The sequence below is a fragment of the Nanorana parkeri genome, unplaced genomic scaffold (assembly GCF_000935625.1).
Source record: "Nanorana parkeri isolate BGI_ZX_2015 unplaced genomic scaffold, ASM93562v1 scaffold248, whole genome shotgun sequence".
NCBI classification, from domain to species: Eukaryota; Metazoa; Chordata; class Amphibia; order Anura; family Dicroglossidae; genus Nanorana; species Nanorana parkeri.
In genome coordinates, this window is record NW_017306516.1 from 2,444,629 (window position 1) to 2,464,814 (window position 20,186).

The 20,186-nt window shown below is 39.2% G+C and overlaps 2 protein-coding genes across 3 annotated transcripts in view; both read left to right on the forward strand.

The window, feature by feature from the left end:
- PLS3 (plastin 3) overlaps positions 1-2,975 on the forward strand; it is a 90,477-nt gene extending 87,502 nt beyond the window's left edge. For both annotated transcript variants that reach the window (XM_018556708.1, XM_018556709.1), the window contains 2 exons: positions 1,205-1,329; positions 2,683-2,975. In XM_018556708.1, the coding sequence (XP_018412210.1) occupies positions 1,205-1,329; positions 2,683-2,815 (258 nt within the window). In that variant the 3' untranslated portion in view covers positions 2,816-2,975. The remainder of the gene's footprint in view (positions 1-1,204; positions 1,330-2,682) is intronic.
- A 15,323-nt stretch (positions 2,976-18,298) lies between these two features.
- LOC108787211 (nyctalopin-like) lies at positions 18,299-19,588 on the forward strand. The gene has a single exon (XM_018556702.1). It carries the CDS (start codon positions 18,299-18,301, stop codon positions 19,586-19,588), a length of 1,290 nt encoding a protein of 429 aa, XP_018412204.1.
- The last annotated feature ends 598 nt before the right edge of the window (positions 19,589-20,186 follow it).

The window sequence follows — 20,186 nt, forward strand, 5'->3', positions numbered from 1 at the left end:
GTCAACTCCGTCGTTTATGGAGCTCGGATATTGGGTAAGTAGGTAGTTTGCAAGTTCTTCTTTTTAATCCTCAGAATGACGACACTGACATGGCGGGTCTTAGGATGTCACATAAGCTTGACATATAAGGGCCATCGTGTGTGTGTGTGGTTTCCTCTATTGTCTGACTGCTATAAAGGCTGCAGGAATCTTTTCAAGTAAACCAGTTACCAATTGGATGATTCAGCACATCATGTAGAAATGCAAAAACACTTCCCTTGAGTAGAGAGTCAAAGTGGCTGAAGATGAAGGCAGCTGACATTAAAGTGTATGTCCGGGCATTATCCAAATGTACCCACAAACCACCTTCTCTATAGCATGTTCCAGCAATGGTTTCCTTTAACCTGGTTCCTATCCTGAGAAACAGCTTTTATTACTTGCTGTGGTGACATTATCACCAGGATTCTAAAATTGTTGTAGGAGCAGCTGCTGGAATCTCAGTTTCAATAAACGTTGGCAAGCTCCTCAGAACTGCATCTCCAAGGAGCCTCCTTTCTACACAGTTTGTTGGCAAGCTCTAAGGAGTGAAGGAAGTATCCATGTTTTGCGGAGAGTGAAATCAAAGTATTCATGTGGAAAGGCACCAAGAGGGATGGGAATAGGGTGGGTTCTGTAGTCCAACAGGCAGTGCTGCAAATGCTGGTTGAGATTTCGGTAATGGCAGTGTTGGCTCAACCAGGAATTTAGGAGAACACTGGATTTATGGCAGAATACCAGCTATTTTTCTGTATTTGCAGTGTTATGAAGATCAAACCTGGGGAAATGTGCATGTATTGCAGAAATGTGCTGTTTTTATTTTCCGTTTTTGTTTTTGTTTTTTACCCTGACATACACTGTAAATGAAAACCTTGGCTTTTCCTTAGGTCAAACTTGTTCCCATCCAAACCTCTTTTGGTCAATGAGGCTGCCAATCACTTTCATTCAAGGGCCAACAAAAGGAAGGGAGCAGGGTCAACCTAAGCTTTAACTGAACAAGTTGAGATTTACACATACCTGTACCTGCCTTTTATCTCCTATACATTTTGACAAGATAATGTATTTTTACCGAAGATAATCTCTGGTTACATTTTTTTCCCCTAGCTTTACAATATTTGGCTATGATTTGAAAGGCTTGCTTTAAACTAATCCTGACATAGAACCTTTTTTTAATGTTATTTTTCCTTAGGACAAATCAATCAGCACTAGTCTTCCTGTAGTGGATCTGATTGATGCTATACAGCCTGGCAGTATTAATTATGACCTTGTTAAGACCGGTTCACTCTCGGATGAAGACAAACATGAGAATGCCAAGTAAGTGTGTGCTCCTGTTTTTTGACTTGGTAAACAACCTAATAGTTTTTATTCTTTCAGAATGACTTGCATATGATTTAATGGCAAACCATTTGATTCATATGTTTAGAGTTCTTGAAGGCAGGACCAGAGGAGCTTTGCTCCCCTTTTATGTGCTTTTACTAATTTGCATGACACCTGTTTTTTTTTTTTTTAAGTCTCTTTATTAAATGCCAAACACATTGATATAAAAATACAGCATGCTTATGAAATAAGTCGAATTGTGAAAAACAAAGCTAACTCGTCAGATCAGAAAGGCACAACTGGCTTGGGAAATGGATACTAAAAGGTGTTCTTTTGGGGGATAGAGTCAGAAGGGGGCGAGGGTGAGGAGGAGATTTTTATTCTTGTTTTAAATGTTTAACTAACAAATTTAAATGTGCAATTCTCCAGTGAATAATGTGAAGCCACCTCTTACCCACACCCTTCCCTGATTCATGTTCTTGTATCCCACTGCTACAGCCTTCTGCATTTGTTTACATCCATCACATAAAATCTCCTTCTGCACTGGACACACATGCACATTGAATCCCCTTAGACTTCTATGGGGCTGTATCCTAAGGCTGGTGATGCCTAGAGACCGTCAGGCAGGTGCAGTTGGGGCAGTTAAAATCTTGCCTTGGAGCTGGCCTCTTACAATATGAGTTTCCTCCGGTTTTGCCGACAACCATGTAATATGTTTGGGTTTATGCTTGGATTCAAATAACATTTGAATAGCCCATCCTAAATCCCATCTTTATAGCCCGGCTATGCTAACAAAATGACAATCAAATGAAAGAAAAACACCTACTACTACATTTGCATCAGCATAACTATGTACATCTCAATCTTGATGCTCCCACCTAAGATTTAAAACAAAAAAAAAGTAGAAAGTGTTTGGCCAGCCTGACATGACTCTAAAAAGCCTATGTGACATTAAGTGGTTTAGCCATTGTGTATCTATCCATTGCAGTAAGTGTATGTAAGTGCCCTGTACCACTGGCTGAACATCGTAATTATAAACCTCCCGATTCTGGTCTTAAAAAGTCCCCAAAAGAAAACAGTTTTAGCTACATCCAGACATCCTTTATCCATTAGTGATGAGTGAATTTATTTTGAAGACCAAGACCAGTTAAGCACATTTTTGATTCTCCTAAATGTATAAAGGTTTCTCCAGTCTGCATAGTCTTTCAAATCATAAAGAATAACTTCCTAGAACATTAAGTTGCATGAATATGTACAGATCCTGAGAATCAAAACCATATGGATCTGCATTTGTTCTGTTTGTAAAGGAAACCATTTTTCCTAATACAAAATCTTTGATTCTTGTTCTAGATATGCTGTATCCATGGCCAGAAGAATTGGAGCAAGAGTATACGCCCTTCCCGATGATCTTGTGGAAGTGAAGCCCAAGATGGTTATGACGGTGTTTGCCTGTTTGATGGGTCGAGGGATGAAGAAGGTGTAAATGTCTTTATTCTCAGCTGCGGAGTGTGAGACTCACAGGGTGTATGGCTTGCAAGACCTGGCAGTCCGAGGCCTTTCCGTACTGCCAACATAAGAACTTTTTTGATGGTGGCAAGACTTTCAGGTTTGCTTTGCAACATTCAAAACCTCCCGATTCTCAGGAAGAAGCGCTGTATGCCACAAGTGCTCTTTCCCAGCTGAACCTTTAAGATCATACCAAAATGCATTCAAGCTTGGACCACTTGTGACTTTATTATTTTTTTTGCTCTTTGATCTTCAGCTATAGAAATTCCAAGCAATGCATTTTAAGGGTCTCGCATGACGAAAGTGTAAAAAAAACAACCTTGTTGCCTTTTATCCTGCAGGGCTTCTACATGTCTGAAGAAAAATAGTTTTGGTTACTCAGAGAAGCAGTCAAATATACCTTTATTTCTTTTATTTCAGTATATTCTGGCTGAAAATCTGACTAGCTGCTTTAGGCCACAAAATGTGTTTTCTCCTTGCAGCAAACCCATGCTTTGCCCGTGAGGCAAAGCAACAGGCTTGCCTAAATTCCTACCTTCACAGCAGCAATTCTGACCATTCCTTCACTGCCCCACTGCTCTGTTTAGCTGCTGAAAGCAAAAATATATATGGATACTTGTGGGTATAGAGAAGCATGTGACTCCCTCCATGTGTCATCAGCACAGCAAAACTTGAGTCAGTGCACATCCATTTAATGATAGATGTCACTCAGAATATCAAGCGCTTTTGGGGCCGCACAGGGTCCCCTTCATCAGGCTCAGAGTAGACACTCTGTTGTCTACTCTGAGCCTGATATAGGGGACCCTGTGCGGCCCCAAAAGCGCTTGATATTCTGAGTGACATCTATCATTAAATGGATGTGCACTGACTCAAGTTTTGTCGTGCTGATGACATCTGTATTTAAAGTAGTTGTGTGTAGTTGTTTTTGGGATTTCCGGTAAGGAGTGCTACAAGATCTATGGACATCCCTCCATGTGACAACACTAGGTCAATCACAAAGCACCCGAACCATCACAAAGGGGTGAGGACGGCAGTGTACAGTAACCAATCGGGTATTAATTTTCATTGGCCTGAATCAACCTGAGTGTTGCAAACCAATGGTTGATTAGATGCTGTAAATGATTGCATATAACCGCTCCATTGTAATGGTATTTAATAGCCCAATAATACATTATACTGCTTTGTTAGTAAGCTTTCCATATAAAGGAGATATACAGGGCGGCCTTTCTTGATGAATGCAGGAAATGATACTTGCGTGCCTCTCATATTGATCCTCTGGCTCCAGTAATTTGAGTCCATCACTAGATACAAATAGCGGCTAAAAGGTCAAGACTGCTGATCTAAATACTTGTTCCAGGTCAGCAAGTCAAAAAGCATTGATACCAGGAAGAATGAGCTCGGCAATGGCTGTTTGGATATTTCTGTAAAAGAAAAACAATAACTTGGTTGCACTTACAACTAACACCATATTTTCAAATAATTGTATAGATTAGGGTTGTTATGTTGCGCTGATCTGTACATATATTTCTGGAAATATGCTGTTAATATTACAATTGAAGCTTGTGTCAATAAAAAAAATTGAGCAGACTTGGCAATCTACATTTTGGCAATGGTAATGGCATAACACAGCCTAATGGGTTGCTAAAACATCCCATTTTCTGAGTTAGATTAGCAGTCTATCCTATAGTAGCCAATTGTCTCAGACAATAAGTAGTATGAGTAATGTAAATGTTCCCATTCAATTTGTGGATTACTAGTGCAGAAGTGGCTGCTTCCATTGTGCATGTGGGATACATAGTCATTTGGAAAACATTCTGAAAATAAGGAACGTTATAAACACGTGCACTTCTACGTAACCAAAAGATAGGATGTCTTTCCTTTACTGCTTGGTTGTTTTTGTTTGCTTATATCATTCCTAGTTTTTATTTTGCAAATGTGATTTGATAATTTGTTTAAAATAAATGCATTTTTGTGTATCTTGGTTCAAACTTCATACATTACCATAGTTTTTTTTCCCCCTTTTTGTATAAGGCCTGCATGAACATTTATTTTTTGTAACAATTTTTATTTAAAAATTCTATCTACTCTCAAACTGACCTGTTTTATCTGGAATTGCTGGTTTCATTCCTGCCGAGGACCATACACTGCATAGCAGTATGTATTTGCATCTAAGAAAAAAAAAAAGGGCCAAAGAATTACGTTACTTTAACATCTATATTTACATATATTTATATAGCTTTGGCAACCTGTTTGCTAGATTTTTACGATCATGCTGCTATTTTATGCTGTTGAAAAATCATATGGTGGCAAAGCAGAACTCAATAAAGAAACGGTTTCAGCATGTCTCTGGGCTTGGTGTTGGCGTCCGATTGTGATATAGATCTTCCTGGACCGTTTTTTTATATTTTCAACCCTTTTAAATGCAATGTTACGTTTGGATAAATTTGAGGATTTGGTAGAAAACAGTAATAGGATGAATGAAAATTGGAATAGTATATTTTAGGGATGCACCGATACCTGTTTTTTGGTATTGAATACCTATATTTATCTTTCGTTACTCACCGGTACTTCCGCTAGCATGGAGACTGCTTCCCGGGCCAATCGGGAAGCCGTGGGGCAAGTCATTACCCGCCGCCGGGCTTCCTGATTGGCCCGGAAGCAAGCTCCATGTTACCTCGTAGCACTGCCGGTCAGAGGAAATCTCCCCCTGACCGGAAGGTTAGGCATCGGGGGTAGGTATCGGAGCATTTGTGCCCTAAAACTCATTATCTGCCTAGTATATTTTAAGCTGGCACATATTTTGGGTTGTTATTTCTATGTTTTATACTGAAATAAACCTGTAGCCAGGCTATAGACATTCAAGTACTTCTGTAGCAAGCACCATGGGGCAATTAACATATTTTTTGCAGTCATAGCTAGGTAGATTCACCCTCTATTTGTCCTGGTGACCATTGTCACAGATGAGGTGATGAGCCAAAAATTTACAGTTGTCACCAGAACAATAGGTGAGGGTAAATCTTCCAATGGGGGCACCTGTTGGAGTGACAATTGTCCTCTTTGTAGAGATTTCTGCTTACTTCCTGTTGAGTCTCCAGAACAGAAAGTGAAGCAAAAAAAATCTTCCCAATGAGACAGATTGAAAAACGAAACAAATGGGAGGTTTTGATCTTTTTGTACTCCAAAAAATAAGTTTTGACTATACATACACATTAAACAGCTTCAGGTTTTCTGTGAATATAAAATGTAAATATATGAATGTCCATAGCCTGGCCACAGGTTCACTGTAGCAGGACTCTAGTTTTTATTTTTATGGTGAGTGCAAGCAAAATTGTACATGAAATTTTGGATCTAAATGTCCTATTTACCACTTGCAATCAACAAGTGGTACTTCGAGCAAATTTCCCATTACAGGTATAAAAGTCATATTGAGATGTTGTGCTAAACGGAGATCTGTATAGGTTAAGAGGAACAACCCCAACTCTCCAAATTGACCAAAATTATTAGTTCTCCTCTATAATTCATTTCAGAAGGGAATACAGTATCTGTGAGATGCTGAGATTTCAATGTCCATTCAAAAGTTTAAATGTACAGGGATTTTCAAAGCTCGCTGGCTATGGTAAGGCAGCTCCTACAGCAAACAGGCCATCCTCAATGGGTACTAGGAAGCAGCTCAAAATGTAGGCATACAGAAAAGGGCACCAAACCAAACGGGTAGCCCACATTATGTTGTAATCCTTCACAATTAAATCACATAAGGCATAAACAATGCGTTACGGGGGCAACACAACTCTACATTAAGGCTTAGAACAATGAAATGGAGACTTGTAAGGACTTGGTAAGTGCACATCTGCAGGTCAACTGGAGATTTTCAATCAGATCAAACATAGATCCCTCTGGTGTTAGTTCTTTGAAACCTTACAAGCCTTCATTTCATTGTTGTAAGCCCTGATGAAGGGGGGAGTTTTGTTGCCCTGAAATGTGTTGGCTAGGTCTTGTTATTGAATTGAGGAGGATTACAAACATTCTGGACTTTTATCTGTTTGGTTTGGCACCTTTTTCTGTATGTCTACTCAATCTGACATTTTACATTTTTATATTAATGCAACTCCATATGCTAGCTTCTCAATGCAGATGTGTATTTTACTATAATCACTCAGCCTTCTTAACCACTTGAGATTGGCTCGTCTGTTAGTGTGTGCTTTCAGTCAGTCATCCCTGACTTATGAACCAGTACCAAGAGAAATTTAATAATAAAGCAAAAGGCCTTGTGTAGCACCGCAAAGCAGGAAGTGAGCAAATATGGCTTTCCCCTGTTACATATGTAATTACAAACTATACATAGGAAATAGGTTTGTACACATTGATGCAATTTACATTAAACTTATTATTTTCACACAGTCTTACCGTTTCTATTCTCTCTGGTAGGTTGGCATAAATCTTAGTTTTTTACATGCGTCATGGACTGCTGTGGCAGGACATCGCAACTAAACCCAACTACTGTGGCCAGTACAAGTAACATGATATTGCTGTGCTACCCCTTTGGATCCTATCAGTGTAGAATATATAACTGGCAATCTAGCTGTGTCAGGTATGATCATGTGGGGCAGGGCATATTAAAACTGCTGCTGAATCTTAACAATTGAGTTGAAAATATGACTGAGCAGTTCTAACCACTAGTGCTTACCCAAAATCAGCTTTTGGGTGTATTTTGGTCTTTTTTTTTTTTTTTTTTTTTAAAAAAACCAAGCCCTTGTGTGCAGTGCCTAGCTACAATTTAAACCTAGGTCAGCATTTATTAAAGAATTTGAGAATTGCTAAAAGGTTGCATGAAACAAAATATTATCCCCACACACACAAAAATAAGTGAGTTTTGTATTGTTAGGAGTTGTAGTTTGACTGCTCATCCTACAGTCTTCAATTTCATCAACAGGTGGTGCTATTGAGGTGAAATATCCATAAGCACAGTCTGAATAATGGAATTCCAACTTTATGTGTAGCTTGGAAGAGCAAGTTTTCTTATATGCAATCACAATTGTCTGGCTTGCTAGCTTCACATGTGTTGGCAACTAATCCGAAAATATTATTCTGAAATCTGAGGCAGCTCAGGGTTATCAAGACTTTTTATATTTCCAAACACTTTTGGGGAAAAAATACATTCTCGGCAAATTGCTCTGAGTCCCATCCAGATTTCACAACCTCATTTTTTACAACACTGGTCTCTCAGTTGATCAATGCTGAAGACAGCAGTCGGCAGCTGGATGTAGAAATGTTTGGATCCCAGCAGTTGTACTGGTAATATGGCTGTTTGTTATACACCAGTATATATACACCAGTGTATATGTATGCTCCCATGAACCTCTGGGTGTATACTCATGCCCTCTAAAGTGTATGTAAACCCTTATAAACCACCTTTCTTCCCTTTTAGTCTACTAAATATTTAATTGAAATTGTTTTTAGTTGTTTTTGGCCATTGCAAAAAATATCCGTTAGACGTGCCAGAAATCTTGGGAGCTAATAGTTTCTCGTGCTCTGTTCCTCAGCTGACAGTAATCAGTTAGCATTGTTCCCAGTTCTCTCGAGTACCAAACAACAATGCAATATACTACATTTTTTTTTTTTTTAGTTTAGATGTACTTTAAATATGGATAGGATGTATTTATAAGTGTTCGTATTTTTGGCATTCTTTGCTTGTGTTGTTTACAGCACACAGTGTTCCCTGTCCACATGTACTGTACTCCAGGGATTTTTGGTAAATATATATTTGGTAGTAAAATTCCCTGTACAAAGTGATTCAGAACAAGGAAACAGTATCTCGCATGCATCAATCATTTCTCCCCCCCACCCCCACCCATATGTCAGCACAGTAATAGAAAACATATTGGCTATGCCCAAAGTTTTTCTGCATTTAGCTTTCTACATTTCTGAAAAATTCCGGGGACTAGGAAAGATAATCAAGGGAAGTGGTGCCAAACCTGGGCTAAAAAGCAGCCTAGTTATTATAAAACACCAAATGTAGAAAAAAAAATTGGCTTTAATGCTTCACCACCCATCTCCCCTCCTGTTGAAAATGTTAGTTACCTGGCTCTTTACAGCTGTAATACTTTCTGGATCACAAAACTGGAACAAGCGTGCATCACAAAAAAGGCAGAATGAAAAAAAACTGCATATTTGCTGGGAGTCGGTCACCAAAATTACTTTTTATGGCAGGGGGGTCCAATGATGCACTATATGACCAAATGTTAGTCATATAGTAGGTGTCATGTTTAGGTGTGCACAGAGTATATGACCCAATCTCTTCAAATTATTGGTGTTTCCAGTGCAGGATACTGCTAATGCTACAGCATACAACAGCATTTAACACAACTGTGAACATCCAACCTTGCAGCAGCCGTTTGGAAAAATTTATTTTTCTGTTACGCTATGACCATGGCCCTATGTACAATTCCAGGGTCATAAAGATGATGGATGATGATGAGAGCCCTGGCCTCAACCTTTTGAGATGAATTGGAACTGTGAGTGGGCAAAAATTCTCAACTCCACAAGTTGTTGTGTACATTTTGGATAATGTTTCTAGAAGAGTGGCAGCTGTTATAGCTGCAAAGGGAGGAGGGGCTCAACTCGTAATTGTATTTCGTTGTGAGGTGTCCACAAACATTTGGCTATATGGCATTTATTTTTGGTAAAAAGATCAGAAATAGTAATCCTGCATGTCTCCTATGACAATGCAACCCTCTGGATTGTTCACAGGCCCACAACTACAATGTGATTTTATTTCTTACCTATTGAGGGACACAGAAATTCAGAGACTGTCAGGTTATACTACAGCATACAGAAGAATTGGACCCTGGCAAACAAAACATTGTGGCCAGTTTAGTATAACCCCTCATACACCCAGCATTGAAGTATTTTCTGTGTTCTGTGAAGAAAAGTCCAACACTTTGTACTGGCTACTTTTTTCTATGCCTTGTTCCTTCAATTAAGATTCCCGCTACATGATCGCTGAGCTGGTCTCTCTCTCTCTACACAGCCATCTTGATTGGCCTTGCCTAACACAGGCCTTTCATGTCCAAAGCTGTGGGACAGTCCCAAGTATGACCTTCTCTCTATAGACTCACTGGAGTAGGCCATGTGGGCTGGGCACTGGGAGCTACGGCGTTACAAAGACCACTGGGCACCATTTGAAGTTTCCACTTTCTGCCAGGATACAAGATATTTCCTATGTACCTGCTGTTTAGTCCTTTATGGAGATTTGAAAAACTGACCAACTCTTTGAGATCGACCTTGTTCAAAAAGTGGACTGCTCCCTCTGTGAATCTGATAGTATCCCAACCTGACAAGGCATTAAAAGTCCCTGTTTTTAAGGACCCCATAGACAAGTGATCTGATTACTACGATCCCTTGATCATAGAGTGTTTAGGGCTCATGGTCATAGTATTGACCTATAATGTGAATTGGTTGTTGGAAGTCTTCCATCCTCATCTCCAAGAAAAAGGTCTATTCTAAGCTGCCCTGAACACTCTGATCAAGGATGTTTCCTGGGGTAAGGGTACCCATATTCCTCTGCAGAAGTCTAGGGCTCATTCTGGGAAGATTTGAGAGGGAGGCCAAGAAGAGTTATTGTTTTCCAAGCTTCTACTTTCAAAGCCAAGTCTGGTTTCCAGTCTGTCCACAAACCCTGAACGTCCATATCCCCAAAGTCCTCAGCCAAATCTTTTCAGCTGGGTTTTCACTGACGTGCTGGCTAGACTTGTGCGCCGTCAAAAAATTTGTTTTGTTTCGGAATATCCGTTATTTCGTAATTAGTGTCAAACTCTATTCGGAATTTTCGTTAGTTTCGGCACATTTTCGTAACTTTACGAACATTCGTTATGATGAAGTCAAAAAGCAAAAATACCTTTGTTAATATTGGAGTCGATGGTAGTTGTTTTTTTTTTATCCGAAATACGAAATTCCGTTAACGGATTTTGGATCCGAATTTCGTATTTCGGATTTAAAAAAAAACTACCATCAACTCCAATATATTAACAAAGATATTTTGCTTTTTAACTTCATCATAACGAATGATCTTAACGGAATTTCGTATTTCCTGACAGTATTGTAATGCAACCCTCAGCAGCAGAAGAGAAAACCTCTGATTGGTCAACCAAACGAAATACGAATTCCATTAACGGCTTTACGGATCCGAATTTCGGATAAAAAAAAAAACTCCAACTCCAATATTAACAAAGGTATTTTGCTTTTTAACTTCATCATAACGAATGTTCGTAACCGAACGAAATTCTGTTAACGGAATTTCGTATTTCCTGCCTGTATTGTAATGCAACCCTCAGCAGCAGCGGATCTGTATTTCGTATTAAAAAAAAAATCTTGTCATGTTGTTCAACCTCATTTACAGGGGTAATATTAGTTCCCGTTTCAAAGAAATTCGGATCCGAAATTCGTTAACGGAATTTTGTATTTCGGATATAATTCGGAAACTGCAATTCAGGTTTTTGGATGCTTTCGAATTTACGAATTTCAGGAAAATTTGTACGAATTTCAATTCGAAACGAATCGCACATGTCTAGTGCTGGCTCCTGTGCTAGCGATGAGCTCTAAGAGTATCCTTATTGTGGGATATTTAGATAACCACCTCCTGAGGAGCAGTTGTAAAGGGTGCTGGTGGACAATGTAGCCTCAACTGTCTGGTTTGGCTGAATCCTAAACCTTCAAACCATGGAACCAAATCATCTCTTGAATGTCTGGGTTTTATTCTAGTCACTGCAAGTTAGAAGTTTCTCCAGGGGAAGGAACATTCTAACTCTCCACTCCATTTTCTTCTGCATAAGAGTCTGGAGTCAAAGGGTACATTCTATGAGGCAGCCATATTTGCCAAATTCCACCCAGACCCCTAAAACATGACATTCTGTGGACTTGGCACAAGTCAGTCCAGTCCTTGGACAGACCAGTTTTTCTAGCACTGAGGACAAGATTGTGCAAGGCCTGGTGGCTTCAGATATCCTGCTCTGAAGTCAGGAAAGTCCTTCCTGCTGGTGGCCTGGAAGATCCGCATGAGGGATGGCAGCCTGTCAGGCTGGGGAGGAGTGCTAGGCACCCTGTCAGTTAAAGGGATTTGGACAGCTGAAGAATCTCATCTTCTGATCAATGTTCTGGAAGTTCAGGTGATTTGGTGGTTCCTGCAATTCTGGACCCCCAACTGGAAGGTCATCTAATCCAGATTCAGTCAGACAATGTCATGGAAATGGCATACATTAAACATCAGGGAGAAACAAGGAATCTCACCATGACGAGAGAGGTAGAAAGTATCATGCCCTGGGCAGAATTTCAAGTTCCAGGCTTGTCCACTATGTACATCCTAGGCTTGAACACTTGGCAGGCAAACTTCCTCAGCCAATGTGTAAACTGTGCTATCAGCAATTGTTATAAACTTCACAAAGTGATCTAAAATTAAACTTGAACTAAAACATACTTCTTTAAGCATGTGCAATATAAATAATATATTTATAAAAATGTACAGTGTAAATGCAGCTATTTTAACTAATGTACACAATAATATAATGTATCAAAAAACAGCATCTCTGCCAATGTTGAAATGACCACATAAGTTAATTGATAACACAACTCAAATATAATAAACCACTCAATATTCGTTAAATTAATTGATGATAAAAAGCTGATATAACAACAAGGTAATATAATTTGCAAAAGGTCTTTGCAAAACTTCCAAGTACCATTCCATATGTGATCACCATCCACCACCAAGTGCTAAGCAAAACTCACTAAATATAACAGGCCTTTCATTACAGGACTCAACAGTGTTACTACGGCAGCCACCAAATACTGCATGGTCACTAAGGATTTTTCTCCAGCCCCAGGAGGATCAATGCAACTTTTTTCTTTCAGTGTCCATTTACAGGATGGAGTGGGTCCAGGACGATTTGGGCTCAGATATAGTGGGTTGAATAACACTGGCATCAGACTGAGGACATCTAGCAGGAGAAGAAAAGTACTTTGGGGGAAATCTTCAGATTGAAGGAGAATATTGCAGCAAAAGCAGATTTTTCTTTTGTTTTTATTATTCCTTTTTATCTTATTTTTGGCTGGAGTTCTGCTTTAAATGTAGCACTCTAAAGGTCCCCACACACCTTACGATAATCGTACGATATCCCGCGATCGTACGATTATCGTAAGGTGTGTTGAAGCCGTGCGACCTCTACTACTGTAAGGTCGCACGACTTTGAACTTACGGACATGTTCGAAAACCCGCCGAGCATCTTACGACGTTCGGCGGGTTTGTGGCATGTCCGTACGATAACAGCCGTACGGGCCGGTGTGCGCAAACGGGGGCGTGGCTTGCGATCATCGCAAGTACGATCTGCCTATGCAAGATAGGCAGATCGTACGTTTTTTTAAGTATCTTACAACCATCGCAAGACAAAAGTCTTGCGATGGTTGTAAGGTGTGTGCCTAGCCTAACAGTTCTGTCTTCATTTAGTGAAACCTAAGTTCCTTATCTTTCATCTGTTCTTTTTTTTTTTTTTTATTGGTGTGTCATTTTGGCAAGAGCTTGCCTTCTGTCAGGGTGTCTATAGAGTTCTGTGATCTATTTCACAACCACGACAGCAGAGGTGTGGCTATACTACGCCTATGTCCTAATCTGACAATTACGTACAATGCATCAGTTACGAGCTCAGATGTGTTTTAACTTGTCAGCAGTGAATAAATCAAGTCATACATCAATTTTTCTTTAACCATAAACTTTTTGAATTAACTCTTTCTGTTTTGCCTGTGCAGTGATATGACTGTCAATAAAAGTCCTTTGTAAATATCACTGCCAAAGAGCATCCAATCACTTATTAGGTTTCATGCTCGCTTGTACATCCATGAGGTATTTACTTCTGCATTATTTTTCATTTTTGTTCTCACACATTCTACCTCGTTACTGCAAAACGAAATTCGGACGAATTTTCAGAAATTCGGATGTATCCGAATTCCAAATTACAGATATAACGAATGCAAACGAATCCGAATTCCGTTTCCGAAACGAATAAGAAACGAAAACAAAATGAACGTTCGAATGAACTACCGCTAACGAATTTCGTCCGAATCCGAATTGACTTTCACACCCGAATCCTGAAAAACGAAATAACACAAAATCCGAGTCAAAACGAAACTAAACTAAACAATTTTTTTTGCCAGTGCACATGTCTAGCGTGTTTATATTTTATTGTAGCATGCACTTACAGTTCTCCCACTCTACAAAGAGCACAACTAAATAATCTAAACCAGCAGTTCTAAACCTTTTTTTTTTTGCCACGGCATACCAAACATTTATTCCAGTTAGGGGTCTGGTATGAATTTTAATGGGGGGACTCCATGCAAGACCACAATCAGAATACCACCTTTCACATCAGGAGCCCCGCCCTTTCACATCAGAGTTCTCCCTCTCACACTAGGAGACTCTCTTGAAATCAGAAGCTCCTCTTCATATCAGAGTCCCCTTCTTTCACATCAGAGACCTGATGCTGTGTGAAAATGTTGATGCACCCCTGAGACAGCCAGAAGGCACCCTAGGGTGCCACTGCACCGTGGTTGGAAAGGGCTGACTTAAACTACCCTACCTACATCCCCCAACCAGCATAGATATGTCCCCCTAACCACTCCAAATAAATGGCAAAAAAATAGCAGGTCGGTTGTTTTTTCAAACAATATTCCCTTAACTACCTTAAAGTGGAACAATGGGCAAAATCAGAAATGGCATATATGTTGCAGACTGTAACTAGCATTAACATAGCAGTTTTTGTTTTTCTGAGTCCACCCTTTAACATTTTAATAGCTGGTGATTCTGCCAGTGTATGTGTTAATTTTTCAGCTTCCTTTAACAGACCAATATATCCACAAAAGTCTCAGAGGGTTGAGAAATACCATTTAACACCGAGAATGGTGCTTACAATGGTTAGCTTTCAATTTTTTTAGTTAAAACCTTTATCCAAAAAAGAAAAAACATTTTCTATAATTGCTAAAAAAAGGTGTGAGCTGGAGTTAGGCTTTAAATTGTTATTCACTTATGTAAAGTTCATCAATATCTACTAGTCCATCTAACACGTAGTGGTTAGCACTTTTACCTTGCAGCACTGGGTGTTCCCGGATCAAATCCCCGTCAGAACACTATCTGCAAGGAGTTTGTCTCCTGTCTAAATTGGCCCTGTATGTATGTGAAATAGGGACCATAGATTGTGCGCTCCTTGAAGGCAGGGTAGAAAAAGAAGGTAACCACATGAATTTATAACCAGCTTTTATAGCAGGGTGCACATGGGAAGGCTTACAACAATACAAAACACAAAAATTCCCCAGCACACCTGCCAGCTGGCCTGCAACAGAACAGATTACCCTGTCCAACAGTATGCGTTAAAAGTAGAGGTTTTAGTTGCACAAACCTTTGGCAAAAAATATGTAGAAGCCACACCGCCCTGCCAAGGCACCTCTGCAAAGTGTGGTCCTAACTCTATTTATATGAGTCTTCAAGTGGGAGCATATTAATGCAGTCGATAAATTAAATGCAGGTGTACCAGGAGGTAGCCTACTCCTCCTCACAAGGTGCAGGGACGCAAGTAAAACCTCTGCTTTTAACGCATACTGTTAGACAGGGTAAATTGTTTTGTTGCAAACTAGCTGGGGACTTTCTGTGTTTTGTATCCTTGAAGGCAGGGACTGATGTGAATGTGCAATTATGTAAATGTGCTGCGTAAATTGTCATTTCTATAGAAATACCTGTAATAAATAGATTAACACCACCCTCTCCACTAGTTGACAATGTTGCTGTTCAAGGGTGGCTATGTTGCTCCTCTGTAGATACAGTAGAGGGGTGAAGGTAGCCACCCTCAGACAGAAAGCGTGTTACTGGCTGGATCACCAGGTTGCAATAAATGGAACAAGCCTAAAAAAAGAAAACATATGCAGCCACCATGTCTAAGGCTTGGTGAGCAGCAATATATTAAAATTGTGTTTTTGGGTTTAGATATGCTTTAATTTTTCTGGAATTACTGTGCCCATTCCAGCTCTTTCAGCCTGTCTGCCCCAAGACTTGGTGTGCTCTGTGTGGCTATGATGCACCTAAATACAAAGTATATGTCCACTTTAAAAATTATTTTGCTGTTTTTTTCCTTTGCAAAAGGAACAAACTGTATAATTTTTTATGAGTGAAGATGAGTTAAGTGAGAGGATTTTATGATTGCTAAAAATAGCCTACTACTAGACATGTGCACTGCCAAAAAATTCGTTTTGTTTCGTTTTAAATTCGGATTTGTGTTATTTCGTTTTTCAGGATTCGGGTGTGAAAGTAAATTCGGATTCGGAATTCGGATTCGGACGAAATTCGGTAGCGTTAGTACGAACGTTCGTTTCGTTTTCTGTTCTTATTCGTTTCTTATTCGTTTCGTTCGTTCGTTTGCAGCAAAAGTGACATTTGAGGGGGAAAAAATATTTTTCTCCTCTGATGTCACTTTGCTCCAACGAACGAAACGAATAAGAACAGAAAACGAAACGAACGTTCGTACTAACGCTACCGAATTTCGGAAATGGAAATTCGGATTCGTTTGCATTCGTTATGTCTGTAATTCGGAATTCGGATACATCCGAATGTCCGAATTTCCGAAAATTCGTCCGAATTTCCGAAAATTCGTCCGAATTTCGATTCGGAACTAAACGAATCGCACATGTCTACCTACTACATTTTTTATAGCGTTATCTTCCATGGTTTTTTAAAACATATACAATCTTGGATTATTATGAATTATTAGGTCGTTAAATTGTATTTCTATATAATGAATTTGTTATATCCATCTAATTACAATGTGGCAAGTCTAATCTGGATTACCATAATTATCTATTGCAAACTTACTCTTTATAAAAGTAGGCTATGAATCATATATGTCAGCAATCCCGGTGTCATTTACATTAACTTTTATAACACACCGTGATTCTTAGTTATGGATGACTGGTTTATATGGGTATTTATTGACACAACTGATTTATGTAATAAAGCAGAGGGTAACCAGTGAATTTCCACTGATACTGACTCCAGTAAACTGGATATGCTTGCGTCCGTGTTTGTGTGTTATTCTTGATCAAACGTTATACATTTGTTAGCAACCAGAATGTGTATACAGGTAATCAATATCATATTTATATGCTTTTCATCTTTTTTTTTTAATTTTACGTAACGTTATGATAATTTGGAAATAAGCATAAAAGTGAAGCTTCAGGAGAATCTTTTTCATTGATCATTTGCTTATTCTTGTAAGAAGAACCCACATTCCCACACAACCAACTGATACTCATCTTTGTTGCAGTTCCCTGGTGCTCTGTAGCTCTACCAGAAGCCTCAGTAATGTTACGGTAGCCGAGAATCGTACGATTGTTGGCAGGTGTGTGGCATGTTCGTAAGATAAATGCCGCACGGGCCGGTGTGCACAAGCGCACACTGCCCATTCAGCATTGCGGTCATCGGAAGCCTTGCGATCTTTGCAAGTACGATCTGCCTGTCCAAAAGTCTTGCGATGTTTGTAAGGTGTGTGCCCAGCATAAGAATGAAAGCGTATGTAATCTCCTGCCAGCATCCACAAAACTCCTGCTCAGGCATAAGCACCCAATACCAATGTCCAAAAGCTTTCACATGAGCAAGAGGAATAAGTTATTCCTTTGTAAGCTTTAACACCATCTGACATAAGGGTTATAAAGGATTAGGCCTCAGCACAGAAAATAGCAATGAAGTGGGTGGGAGGTTCCTATTACAAGAGAATCTGTCACTTTGTTCTGAAAGTGCAAAGTGAGAGTGTCCTTGAAATGAAGGCTGGGTAAGAGAATGGTGTAGCTTTTCATTGCTTATCTACTATTGCAAATTCTAGTTTATTGGTTGTCTTTGGCTCTAGTACTTTTGAGTGACTGATCCAGAACAAGCATGCAGCTATTGAGGTCAAAACACCTGATTTGCATACTTGTTGCAGGTCAGTGACTATGAAAATGCTGAAGCCAAAGGATCAGCAGTATAACCAGGCAACTAGAATTTCCAGAGGGAATTTATCACTTATTTATTTATTTCTTTTTGTACATGTTGCTTTTGAAAAGAGTGAAAATGTATTATTTCCCTACTGTACAAAATCAGATTTGCCCATACATTTCCTCCCCCTTATAAAAAAAAAGTGTCTCCATTTAGTAAAAAGGACATGATGAACTTCATTGCATGACATAGATATGAACACAAGGTGATGTTCGGAAAAGTTCATTGGAATTGGTTTGCTGGATGACACAGGCACTTTGCTGCGCTTAGCCCTCTGTGATAGATTCACTGTGACATTTGAGAAGATTAAGTCTGTCTAAAAACCGGATTGGTTCTGAGTGGCGTCATGATGATCCATTCACATTCCTTTAGATAACAAAGATCACATTTCAAATCTCAGCTATGCTGCCATCATCCAGGTCAGTTGCGGACAGGATTTTAGGTCTGAGAATTTACCTCATCTCAGTGATTCTTGGTGGGTTCACAGTTCTTGAGATTACTAGCGAATCCAGAAATGTCATCTGTCCTAGCCTGTGCAAATGTTCTGCTGATCATGACATTTACTGCAATAAAATGGGCATTGAAGACCTTCCACCAGATCTACCTCCATCTGCAGTAACTTTAAACTTGGCAGTGAACCAAATACGGATCCTTCATTTTGATGCTTTCAAGGTTGTCCCTTCACTTCAAATGCTGTGGCTGAACCAGAACAACCTGACATTCTTATATCCTGGTGTTTTCATTGCACTCAACAATCTGAAAGAGTTAAATCTTAGCAAGAACCAAAGGCTGACCTACCTTCATGCCCACACCTTCAGAGGCCTCTCAAGCCTTGTCTCTTTGGATCTGTCTCACTGCAACATCTTTGAAATACATCCATTTGTGTTCACCCACTTGCCATCCTTGGAAGTTCTCAGTTTAGCATCCAATAAGATACATTATGTGCCGCAAGCCTTGAGAAAACTGCATAATGTCACCAGGTTGTCTATGGAAAACAATTTCATAGAAGCCATAGGGAAGAATTCCTTCAAAAATCAACAAGCCTTGCAAGCTCTTAATCTACGAAGGAACCAGATTTGGGCCATACAACATGAAGCCTTCAACCAGCTAAACAAATTGAGCGTGCTAAATTTAGGACATAACTCTCTATCTCATTTGCCTAATCAGCTTTTCAGTGGATTGGATGAGCTCAGGATTATGTACCTGGAAGCTAACAGGATTGTTAAAATCAACTGCTCCTTTAACAGGCTGGTTAACTTGAAAAAGTTACATCTCAATAACAATCTGATAACACACATTACCCGCAACGCTTTTTCCAATCTGAAACAACTCCAGTTTCTCCATCTCAACAAAAACAGCTTGACATCTGTTCCTAGCTACTTGTTTTTACAAATGCCCAATCTGAAAAGTGTCTTCCTTTCATTTAACCCCTGGAGCTGTGACTGCAGTATGGCTTGGATTGCCACCTGGATGGTGGATTATAAGGGAATAGTTCAAGGCCTCAACTGTGTCTTTGCCCTGTCATATAGAACAAACTCTGAGATTTTCACAGGAAAAGGAGTTACATGCTTCCACGAGGATATTACTGAGGAACAATGTGTAGAAAGCTCAACTGATTCAGCTTCTGCTTTAACTGTTATACCATATGTTATATTTACCATACTAATATGCTTTAGTGGTGGATTAATGTAAGGAGTGCTTTTATGAGACTTCCAGACAGGACAAAAATTACAACTTATATAATTATATACTATATAAAAAAGGAAAGGAAATCCTTCACTGAATTTATTCTACACCTGTGTACTGGTTAAGACATGAATACAGATGATAGCAGATCTGGGTGATAAATGCTTTTTAGAAGAACTGACAAATCTTTTCTCAAAGAGCAACCAATCTATCTTTGTATGACAATCTTTTTAGTATGCTATTTATGTATCACAACTGCATATATCTAGGATTTTTTTAATTTTGATTTTAGCAAGTCTAGACATATAGATAATGGCAACTGAATGCTGGGTTCCCATAATGAATAATGTTGGGTGACTACATTTTGAAGGTCTTATCATTGTCATGTGAAAATTACTGAAGCTTTCTTATGCTGTATCCTGTCTTACTCGATGTTTCAGCACATCTTGTACAAACAGGCAGATGACAAATGTCCCTATTGAATGCAATGTTATGTTCAGCATTTAAACCTGGATTTAATTAAATGTTATATTTCAGTAGTTCTAATTTAAGGTTATTCTGGTTCACTGGGAAAAAATAATCTAAGGGAAAAAGTAGAACATTT

Excerpts from the sequence above, each read along its gene's own strand:
- LOC108787211 (XM_018556702.1), top strand. The coding sequence starts at position 18,299 with ATGCTGCCATCATCCAGGTCAGTTGCGGACAGGATTTTAGGTCTGAGA.